Source organism: Solanum verrucosum, unplaced genomic scaffold (genome assembly GCF_900185275.1).
Source record: "Solanum verrucosum unplaced genomic scaffold, falcon-dt-bn FXZP01000062.1, whole genome shotgun sequence".
In the NCBI taxonomy this organism is placed as follows: Eukaryota; Viridiplantae; Streptophyta; class Magnoliopsida; order Solanales; family Solanaceae; genus Solanum; species Solanum verrucosum.
In genome coordinates this window covers 5,959,750-5,972,160 of record NW_026020477.1, presented here as the reverse complement: position 1 = coordinate 5,972,160, position 12,411 = coordinate 5,959,750, and the positions used below count along the sequence as shown (strand labels likewise).

Here is a 12,411-nt window from a genome sequence, read left to right as displayed (position 1 = left end):
TATATACACACACTCTAATGATCTCTTAGTGAGTTTTATTTTCATTACCCTTTTGTCCCTTTTCCTAGTAATGATTTTTTCCCCGAAAAATAGACATAAATCATCGTTCATCAAAATAATAGTAGGAATTGATTGATTTTGATTTTTAGCTAATGAATATAATTATTTTTGGCTAATCTATCGAACATGTAACTGGCCCCAAAATATTTAAGAAGAAAAAAAATAGTGAAAATTTTGATAAGTTTTTCAGTAGAAACTTTAGAAATTATAGTGATTTTCTTTTTGGAGATATATTATTCTTCATGTTCTTGGTATTATTATCACTATTTTCTTCTTCAACTGTTATTAATTTTTTCATTCTTGAAATTCAAAGATTACAATTGATTCTAAAAGTTATGTGCACAATGTCTGCCAGATTAGCATAACTGCATAAGACTTGAATTTTAATTATTATTTTCACTATTCAAAGACCATCAAATTAGGTAGCATTAAATTCATAAATTAAAAATTTTGGTATAAAATTAACTTTCTTAGGTGAATTATTACTTATAACAGTAATAATCCAATCATGGATACAAAAGGATACACTTTTGTTGTGTTAAACCATTTAATCTAGATTCTAAATTTCTCACTTATAATAATATATATATCATGCCTTAATAGATAAACAAATTCTAAACAAACTAGAATCGTCTAGAATCCAATAAAATAATTGATAAAGAAATCAATTTTAAACATAAAATATTTTTTCTTTTTCATTAATTATACATTATTACAGTACTATTTGTCTAAGAAATTTTCAATATAATAGTAAGCATATGAACATAAATCAACAAATTCATTTTATTATAATTATTTGATTCAAATTAAAAAAAATTCTTATTATGAAAACATGTAAAAGATTTCTAAAATGACTCGCATTTTTTCTCATTCATAATAATTTATAGGTATAGTTCTTTTAATTAATATTGATGCAACAACAATAATGATATGTATAATATAGTCCCATGAATAAAGTTTGGAATGTAGATTTTCAAGAACTTAATGATTTTTGCTCAAATGTTATATTTATATTGTGCAATTCTTTAAAGATATCAAAAGTTTGAGCTGAAACTCAATATCAAAATACTATCTCTGTTCATCGCACAAAAGAGAGTAAGTTGAAACTCAACTCACGTTCTTAGGGATCAAATCCTCTTTGGTCACTTCGTTTTAAAATTTGTCTTTTGTCTTGAATTCAAAACTTAAATGACTTGTGAAAATAAAAAAGTGATCAAAATAACATATGAAAAGAAATTATTAAAAAAAGGGAAAAGGGTAAAAAAATGCCATTAAACTATGTGAAAGGAACAAAAATGTCCTTCGTTTATAGTTTGGTTCAAAAATATCCTTACCGTCAATACTTTGATTCAAAAATGCCCTAAGATATATTAATAATCTCCCTAAGATAATATTTTCTTCCTGTCCTGACTTGGGCCAATGAAAAATATCACTCATTTCGATAAAATAATAAGATAATATATTTTCAGAAAAACCCTCTATAAATATATGGTCCCATCACTATTATAAATTAATAATTCTTTAAAAGTACAAATATATCTAAAACAATTTAGTGAATTATGACTATTGTGTTTTTTTTGTTAAAATTTAAATCTAGTTGAAGTTCATTTCTAACTTCTGCATCGAAAAGTTTCGGTGTTGTCTTTTCGAACTGCACCATAAATTTATGAAGAGTTCTAGATGCGATAGATGTTTTCTTATGTGTAACTGGTTGAAAATGTATTGTATCATCTTCAACTTCATCATCAACATTGTTTTTCCAGGTATCCACAATTTTTTTTAAGTAATGGGTAAAGGACCTCTAAACATGTATCATTTTCATCCGGGTAATCCAAAAGGTTATTGACGTCAATTTATTTGTGGTAACTGAGATCATTAGTCATGACCTCACGTTCATAAATGACGTTTTTTACAAAATACAAAATTTATCGATTAAATAATACCTCTATAAAATAATAATATTTCATGATCCCACCTATATTAATTTAGTGAGGTTTTACTCTAATAATATTTAAATATTGATCCATAATTATCATGCACCTCATAGAGGGTACTGGATTAATCTAGTCACAACTGTCCTTTTTAGTTTATAAAATGATTAATTTGTATGATGAAGTAGTTATTTTATTTATTTATGGAAAAGTAGTTGTAAAGGGGTGAGGAGGGAGTAGTTAGGGGGTGGTTGGGTTCACACTTCACATGATTGATTTACTTTGATTATAATGGAGACCTAATGAGTCAACAAGCAAAAGAATGCCAAGAAAATAAAGGATTTTAAGTGCAAAATGATAAGATTGTATTTGTTTATTTAGGTTGTCCAACATTGTTTTTTTCCTATTCCTTTTCATTTTTTTTGAATTATTTTATTATAATAAGAGAAAATATTCAACACGAATTTTATGTAAGATCTTTCTTTTATGACGTTTTAAATATAAGCCATCTATTTCATAAAAGTAGACTAAATTTTCCTCTTAAATATTGTATTTCTTTTGTGTTAACAATATAATTGAAAATAATTATCAATTTTTATCTTGAATTATTTAAGTAACAATTATTTTGAAATAATTTTTTTGAGCTAAAACGATAATGATAAGAGAGAAACTGATTATTAGCTTTTGTTTTGTATCTTCCAGTGCATTCTAGTAGGAGTTTGTTATATGGATTTGAAAGTCCAGAATTGTTTTGTCTATTTTTAAAAAAGATAAAAGTGAAAGAAAATTACATACATTTAGTTTCTATATAGGCTAAATAAAAAATGGAAGTCTTAATGCATGGTTTGGATTCTGAAATTGATTTACAATTAAATCATTTAATTAGTTGGAGTGTATATGTAGTATTTGAATCATAAATACTAGTTAAAAAGAGATTTATTTGGGGTACGATATAAATTTTCTTTTAAGCAAGTGTGTCATCTATTTAAGCAAGTAGGACGTCTAAGCACATAGCACGTTTAAGAAAGTAGAACATATAAACATATAAACAAGTAGATGAAGCACGTGGATAAAGCAAGTAGGTGACGCACCCAAAATGGAAGGAGAACAAATTAATGGATTAACGGACTAATTAACACCCTTTATGAATGAACTCAACCTAATAATTATTTCCAACACTATCAAATTTCTTAATCAATTTCATATAAACATGGTGGTTATATATACAAAAAAAAATTGAACACAAATGAGTAACTTATGGAAAACTAATTAGACAATGACATGAAACCATAAAGTCAATCAAATAAAATGAAATTAAGACATCTTCCTTCAAAACAAAGACAACACATAAATATATATAGATATTAAGAAGACACGTTTACACATTAGACTAAAATCGACAAAACATAGATTAGTAGACGATATAATTAATTTGACAAAGTACAAACTATTCTTTCAAAAATATTTGTATGAAATCTAGAAAAACACAATGGGTGTAGGGGTGAGGAGGAGACCGTGATTTTGGAATGCCACTCGTGCAATTTGATTTTCCACATCAATTAGAGGATTTTATTTTTTTTTAATTTTGAATAAACTTGTTTTTTTCCAGAGAACATATTTTTTTAAAATAATTTGACCACTCAAAGATGAGAATATTCAAAAGCATGCCAAACACAACAACATACTCGTGGAATCTCAAAGTGAAGTTTAGGAAGGATAGAATGTAAGCAGATTTTACCATTACCCTTACCTTTTCCTCTATCTTGAGAGATAAAAGAAGTAATTTTACATGACAAAATAATGTATATCAAACACTAATTAGACATTATTTTCAAGCTGTAATACTCAAAAAATCTCATTTAAACACTACCAAATTTGCTAAAACTTATATCAACCTTTTAAAAATGTTTTCCCCAAAAGCTATTTTTCTTTCTCCAACCAAACAACAGAAAGCATTTTCTGGAATTTCTTTTTCTTCAGAAAATAAATGCCATATTATACTTACTCAAATATTTCCAAGATATTATCCCTTTATTTCTTCTATAGGATATAAAACATAACATAGTTAATCCACATTTGCCCCATATTCAGCTCAAAGCTTAAAATATTGAGATTTGTCACTTTCACACCAATAAGAAATAATATGTCTATACAGTCAACTACAAGATCCCACCATTCTATTTTTCTTTATATAATCAGTAAGGTGAAGAAAAAAAAAAAGATTAACAGAACTACATAAAACACAACATTAATCAAGACAACTGACTTCTCTGGCCTTGCAGCATGGCAAACTCAAGAAGTAAATCTTGATCTATCTAATATAGTTGACATGCAAACACTAATGAACAACAAAAGTAAAAAAAAAAAAAAAAAACTTCAATATTTTTTCCATGTACCTATTGGAACTCCCAGAATGTTTCTGCCCTATTTTCAGGAAAGTTTAAAGATGATGAAACCGCGTCCTTCTGCTAGCTCTGATCTGTCAATAGTGAAGCCGCGACTCTCTTCAATGATTTACTAGCTTTCTCTAGATCAGATTCTGAGTGCCCTGCTGACACAAACAATCGAAGCCCAACTGGCAATTTACATTTATCAAGTGTTGATCTCTTTGAAGTAACAACAAAAACGGAATCTTCCTTCAAGACCTGCAATGACAATATTTGTGGCGTGGAAGATTATTATTAGGATGTGTATGAGAATACAGAATAAGAAGAAATTACAGATACACTACGATGATCACTTACACGATCCGCGATATCTTCTAGCAGTTTTAGGTCACTCTTTGAAGAGCCTGTGGACTTCTTGAGTCTTAGAAAAACTATCGGAGAGAGTGGATCGCTCATTATTTCCATGCCATGAATATCTTGTAGACCTGAAACCACACCAGGTAAAAAAGTTGACATCTTTTCACAACCATTGACATGGGCTTGAAGCCTTCAAGGAGAGGGGGTAAGGAAGGCACTTGGTCTAGAGCAAATATACCTTTAAACAGTATATTAATGTTTTCCCTCAATTTTGTGATAAGATCAGGATTTTCTTCCAAGATATCAAAAGCTTTGACTGCGGCACTTGCCAGATAAGGAGGCAAAGAAGCAGAAAACACATAACCAGAGCTACTGAGACGCTGCCAAACAAAGAATATCATCAAGAAGGCTTAATTGGAAAAAGTGAACAGGAGATAGTGACAAGATTATTAAGATTAAACATGTTTTTTTGTTGTTGAAAGGAGACTACAGTCTGGTGGCAACCTATCACACTTCAATACCTGGTGTTCAATGACTCTTGTACTCCCGGTGCAAAATCCTCCTTCTGTGGCCAATGCGTGACCCATGGCAGCAGTAATGATATCTATCTTGTCAACCTGCAACAGGATTACCTGTTTAGGATATACAGAAAATACAATCCATAATAATAGAAGATAGAGGCCATCATTAACATACCGGAACATTGTAATACTCTGTTAGACCTTTACCAGAACTGCCAAGCACACCCAAGGAATTGCTTTCATCCAACAATACCCGGAATTTGTACTTTTCTTTCAGTTTGATGATTTCATCCAATGGAGCTATTTGACCAGAATTCTAGAAGTTGTAGAAACAAATGAAATTAAAGAATATTCCTCTCAGAGATACTGGGTGCTTGGCAATTAACAAGTTAAACAACAAACAGAAACCTGCACATTTTCTTGTCGTTTTTTTCCCTTTCCGTTTTCTTATTTACAAGATAAATGCAACCTTATCCCAATTAAAGAAACAGCCAAGCCAACTCTGACACTTCCTCCACTAAGGAAGGGCTAAGATATGGGGTGGGGGGATGGGAGAGTTTGCATTAAATTGAGAAGTGAATTTTAGTCCATGCTCCTATAGACTAATCTCTTGAAATGGCAAACAAAACCAAAACCCAGTCACTGGTTTCAGAGCTTTCTGGATCATAACAAGTCACCACGGCCCTTGCAAAAAGTTGAAGTGTCATATACAGTTAATCAACCTTGCTTACATCTTTAAAGTTTAATCCCGGTCAAATTTTGAGTCTCTCTGCAAGCCTAAATTGGATTCAACTTATTGCAAGCTTATGAAATCCTCACTTCCTTCATCCACTGAAGAGGTGATCATGGTCCAGGCAATGCTATGACATACAGCTTTGACAATTAAATAAAACCCTGTTAATAAAACAGAAGATACCTGATATACTGCTTCAACAATAATATATCGCCTAAGTTTTTTAGCTAGCTTGTTTTCTTGAGTGATTTTCTCCAATGTATTTCTCAAGGACTCCATATCATTGTGCTTGAAGTATATGATTGTACTTCTAGAGAGCTGAAGTCCATTTTGTATTCCCCAATGGACACCTTCATCCCTATGCACACAAAAGATAAGGTTGAAAATGAGAACTAATTCATGAAACTCTAATATGTTTATAGAAGCTATTTACAACTGAAAAACCTTATGGATGCAATACCTATTTATGGGTATAATTTTGTTTATTACAGTTGACAAAAAAATTATCAGGAGACGTATTGGGGAGAAGCTTATTAATATAATCCAACTTCTGATACTAAACATAGCACAAAGAAATCTGATTACAGAAGTGGTGTAAGATTCTTAATGAATTTCATCTACGAACATCAGCTTAAGTTTTTTTTTTTTTTTTTTTCATTTTAGAAGTCTTAACAATACTACAGCCATTTTAATTTTTTTATTCTACAGCCTGGTTCCTTCATAATCCCTTCCTCCTACCCCAAGAAAAGATACTTGTTCTACAGCCTGGTTCAATTTTTTAAGAATGATATCAACACTCAACGAGCAAAGAATGAATAAACTTACGCAACAATGACATCTCCCTTCTTGCAAAATGCTGGAATTGCACTGAACATGGTAGAAAGTCCATAAGAGTAGAGTATAGAATCGGGAGTTCCAAGAAACTTAGCTATCCTGGCCTCACAATCAAGGTGAACATCTGCATGAAATAAAGAATGATAAGGTTGGGCCTCCCAAAAGAGAAAGTGGAAGTTGGCGAGTACAGCAGAAGAAAATCAACTAACTCCCTAATGATGAATATCATATTATACCAATTGTTCCATAGAATCCACGAGGACCACAAGAACCTACACCATATTTCTCCAATGCCCTGGTGCATGCCTCCTGATATATGACATTAGGTAATGATAAATTTGACAATTAAGCACCAACATGCAAATATAGGTTGACAATTCAAAATATTCAAGAGAAGGGTTTCTTACAAGTAACTTTTCATTTCCTAATAACCCGAGGTAATTAGCTGAAGTAAAATTTATTACTTCCTTGCCATTAACAGTTGTATGAGGACCTGCAGCGCTGCATTAATAAAACTTGTAAGCAATTAGACAAATGAGAGAACTCAAGTAAATAGAAAACAACCACAGAAATATGGAGGGTTTCTTTGAAGCAAGCTATACTGTTGGTACTTGGTATAATTTATTAAAGTAGTTCATAGGAGGGAAGTAAAAGCATTTGGGGGGTGAGGGGTGGGGGGTGGTCATGATCTTCACAACTTGACTTACAAATTTTATAGCCTGAGTAAGTTAGAGTATAAGAGGCAACAACAAGCAAATCTTGACGACTGTCGGGTTAACAAGCCAAACTTGCAGATATTTTCTTTTTTTTATTTCTTCAACCCAAAAAGGGAATAGGTAGCTGTGTTACGCAGTTAGCGCTTATCTAGATTTTTCTTCTCTTATGAGCTGCATGTTCAGTGGCTTTTTTTTAGTGTCAATAGCTTTTAAAATCCCAATCAACTCATTGAGTCCCATCCCTTGTTACCCCATCGAGCCTCATCTTCTTTAACCTAAAATGTTTGAGCCCAAATCCTTAAATCAATTCTAATTCCTCTTGGAAGTTCTAACGTACTTGCTAGGCTCAGTTCAGGATCATCAGACCATAAGAAAAAGAGATTAGATAGGTAGCCACTAGAGGCTCTAGAGGTGGTTCCCACAGTATACAACAGTATGGCATTTGAATTAGTTCCTTGGCTGGTTCTCTCCTTAAGTGAGAATAAAATCTTACAGTGGCAAAAGCATAATTAGAAAAATGAGGGGAAAAATGCAGAATAGTAATAATAGAATCTAACAAGGAGGTATATGCTTTCACATTTCAAATGAAAGAGTATTTCCACCTTTCAAGTACTGGAGGCTCCGATTTCATCTCATCTGTAATGGTGGGAATAAGAGGTTCTGGGACCCATTCCTCACACAATTCATCTATTTCCTAAAAAGCAGAGCACACACGTTCATCAGCTTGAATGTATTCAAGCAGCATGCTGCATAGAAGATAGACAACTTTGCTACTTACAAACATATGCTGACAAGTTACAAACAACATTTCTCTTTATCTTAACAATTACCAAAGCAAATAATATCCATAGCTCCTCCATTTATTAAATGCTCCCCCCGTCCCAATTTATGTGGCACCGTTTGACTTGGAATAAAGTTTAAGAAAGAGAGGAAGTTTTTTGAAATTTGTGGTCTAAGAACTCGACAATTTGTGAGACTATAAATCATTTCATTTCATGAAGGGTAAATGGATAATTTTAAGCAAAGGAGACATTCTTTCTGGGAGGAATTAAAAAGGAAAGTGTGTCACATAAATTGGGACAAAGGGAGTACATAAAGTACAAAAGGCCCCAACATTGATAATAATGTACATGATGCCAAGGAAAGACTTCTATGCTTATAAATAAGAAGCCTACCTCCTAGCTATGAACATCAAATAGTCGAAAATATATTAGCACCAGATGGCACCAATCACTATACAAAGGTCAAGATAATGATTTTCAAAAACAAACAGAAAGTTGGAGCTCTTTAATTTACAAGTTCACAGCTCATTTTCCCAACCACCTTGCAGTTTAGAGAACAGGATATGGAGGAATCTACAGTATACTTGAAAAAGAAGAGTTTGACATCTTTAAGTAGGAAGATCTCTACTTTGAGAAGTGTTAAATGCAGCAGCTTTTAAAAATATTATGCTATTCTTCTAAGAATGTAAGTTCTTTTAAGTTACTTCTTTTATTATCTTTTGTGGCCTAGGGCATAGGACTTTTGCAACTTTAAAGAGGAGCCAGCTAAAAGCTGTGTCTTCTGAATATTAATCAGAAAGTTCCAGTCTTCAAATTTGGATCCCTACCTTGATCACTTTCCGATAAGATAATCATTTAACTCCACAAAACAAAAACTGGAAGATGGGAGTGTATTGTAATACAATAATTTTCTCTCCCACTCTCTTTTCCTTTTAAGTATATCCTTTTGGAAATGAGGAAGAGCAATTCACTAGGATGAAATACAGATTGGACCTTGAACATGGAGTGTTCATAAGAATGAGAAAATCAACCAAACAACAATAATCATGCCTCAGTCCCAAACAATATGAGAAAATTACAAAGTGAGGAAGAACAAAAGATGGACTAACAGAATAAAGCAAGAAACAAACATAGAACCGGTGGATAATTTAGGTGTGACAAAGGAAGACTCAGACAAACCTTCTTTGTCAATGGTCTTTTAGGTGGTTTATAACTTTTCTGCGATAGTAGGAAAAGGATGACCACCAGGAGAAGACCCTCCACAAATAGATGCCCTGCAGGAGAGGCAAAAGAGTATGTCTTCTCAGAGGTCATCTAGTTTAACAACTATAGCTGTTTTATGAATAGGGAAAATACCTCCAATGTTAACTCCAAACACCACAGCTCTTGCAAAAGGAGCCTCGGATATCCATGCGACCCAATCGGATGCATCTCTCAGCTTATTTGTAAGAACTGATATTGTTGTATCCATTATATATGCCAATGGCAGACAGGGCTGCCAACAGAAACCACATGGAAATGAAGTTTGTTACACTCAGGGTCTATCACATAATGATTGGTATGAAACCTGAATGCTCAGAAGCTAGAAAATGATGCTCCAAAACAACTCAAAATTCTCAATTGATTCAGGAGAAAATAAATTAAACCAGAAGTATCTTTGAGGATCATCAAATAAGTCTTCTGCCGGATACCCTTCTCCCCCTCTCTCAAAACACGCATACGCACAATATTAACTCCCGAGTTAGACTTCATCCCATGGCTAAGCTATATCATTGTACCAACCGGATGAACCCTTGCTCTCCAAGATACTTCTCCTATCTAATTTTAGTACCCTTTTCTTTTGGACAGTAATATTAACCAATTACAGACTTGAACTGACATATATTAACACATTTTTTGAAAGAAATATGGGGCATAGTGACTAGTTGAAACGAAACTCTCTAAATCCCATTTCATCATTTGAATAAAACTATAAAATGGAAATCTGAATGAAAAATATGAGTTAAATCCAAGAACAATATTCCTACTTGATCTCTTCCATGAAACCATAATTCAGATCGAATTTCTCAAACAAGATCACAAATTGATCCAAACCCACCCTAGATTTGTCCATCAAAATCCTCTGAAGCTATATTTTTGCACATAATTAATCACCAATTTTTTTTTGAATAAAACATAGATTTGAAGAATACCCACGTAAAATTTTACATCTTTATAGGAGAAACTGACCTGAAAGAGTGATTCTTGAAGCTTCAATGGAGACTTCAAAGACAGCCTTATTACCCAATTCAAGATTTTGAATGGAGTATTTGGTGATTCTTGGTTTTGAAATGGAGATTTTGAATTGAATATATAAATATAAATATAATGAGCATTGATTGCAGAAAAAGGAAAAAATACAGATTGGCTTTACAGGGATGAAGTGAGATGGGGCCAGCAGGCTTAATGTCAATACAACTTTCTGAATTTTCATCTTTGGTCAAATCATATTGATTATTTTATTTTATTTTTTGTTATAATTTTTTCATCTTACATAAATAGTAGTACAATTTTTATTGCTACGTTCTTCATAAATTGTATTAATTACTCTACTGTGTTTTATCTATCTGTCTTCTATATATATATACTAATAACTTAAAAAGCATTAACTCCTAAATTGATGCTAAATTACTATAATACCCCTAATTAAAAATACTTTATTTATTTTATTTATTAATTCAATTATTTGTATTATATTAAAAGTAGATACCCTTTCATATTAAAGAGTTGTGACTTTTCTAAATTGTTGTGATTTTTTTGACGGGTTTTAACATTTTCGATGAGTTTTGACTTTTCTGAAAGGTTGTGATTTTTTCAAAGGGTTGTGACTTTTCCAAAAGGTTGTGCCTTATCCGATGAGTTGTGACTTTTGCAAAATGTTATGACTTTTTCGATGAGCAATGACTTTTTTGAAAGGTTATAACTTTTCTGATAAGACACAATTAACACCTATTCATACTATTATTTGTTAGCTATAAATAGAGAGGTTTCCTCTCACTTTTAAACTATGATTTTTTAAAAGTTTTCTACTCTTTTTCTTCTTAAATAATCTCAGGGTTATTTGCAAGAGTTGATTAAGTTCAAAGTACAACAAAATTTGAAATACCACATAAGAAAGAGTTGGTGAACAAATTGTAGCAAATCATTCATAAATTCACACTCGTATTTTTTCTTACAATTTTCATGAGTTAACAATGACGAAAAGTTGTGGGAAAGACAATAATAATAAACAAATATAAAAATAGTCACATGATTTGGGTAAGATATTTCTTCTTTGTTTTTTTTTAATTATGTTTTTACCCTCCAATGAAGGAGTTTCTTTCTAATTTTGCTAAAACAACGGGCATCAATGTAGTCTATTGAATCATTAGTTTTGATGTTAATTCCACTATTTCAAAAATAGATTTTTCGCTTTTACTTATAATATGATAATGATTATTTTTTAATAGATATGTAAGTAAAAATGAACGGAGAAAGTAAAGTGGTGGTGGCAAAAGATTTTAATCAAATGGAGCACTATAGTGAATATAGCATGATCATATATTTTCATCTTCCTTCTTCATTGGCTATGTATCGTTCCATATATTTTTTTCTAATATTTATATTGAGTATGAAATTTTTTAAGTATGAATTTCTTGTTATTTTGTGTTCATTTTAATTTGAGAAAATGGTATGTCACAATGATTGATCATAAAATAATCTTAAATCAAATTAAAGATTCTAAAAACAAAATCCTTTAAATTTTATTCATCTATTAATTTTTATTATTTAAAAAAATTAATATTTTATATCACGATACAACTTCTATAAGATACTAGAATCTTTCATTAGACAACAAGTAAAAGATAGATTGTGTATAAAGATAAAATATTGAAATATTTATGGTAATCCTTATTAGTGTCATGCACATACTAGATTTCAAGTATGAATATTTAAGAGAAAAAATAAACTTAAATGGTGTCCATAATTTATGTTCATGACCTCAAGAGGAAAAACTATTGGTGACATTTTTGTATTGATATTTTTTTAAAATTTTGTTGGTTAGATTTAC

The 12,411-nt window shown here is 31.4% G+C and overlaps 1 protein-coding gene across 1 annotated transcript; it reads right to left on the bottom strand.

Moving 5' to 3' along the window:
* Window positions 1–4,077: 4,077 nt before the first annotated feature.
* On the bottom strand, window positions 4,078–10,754 carry LOC125809344 (long chain base biosynthesis protein 1-like). The gene is made up of 13 exons (XM_049489001.1): window positions 10,551–10,754; window positions 9,678–9,816; window positions 9,501–9,595; window positions 8,142–8,233; window positions 7,231–7,324; window positions 7,060–7,132; window positions 6,815–6,947; window positions 6,173–6,347; window positions 5,432–5,572; window positions 5,257–5,352; window positions 4,974–5,115; window positions 4,736–4,863; window positions 4,078–4,636 (listed from the first exon to the last, which is right to left on the bottom strand). The coding sequence occupies exons 2-13, from the start codon at window positions 9,790–9,792 to the stop codon at window positions 4,460–4,462; spliced, it is 1,461 nt and encodes a 486-aa protein (XP_049344958.1). The 5' UTR covers window positions 9,793–9,816; window positions 10,551–10,754; the 3' UTR covers window positions 4,078–4,459.
* Window positions 10,755–12,411: the final 1,657 nt, after the last annotated feature.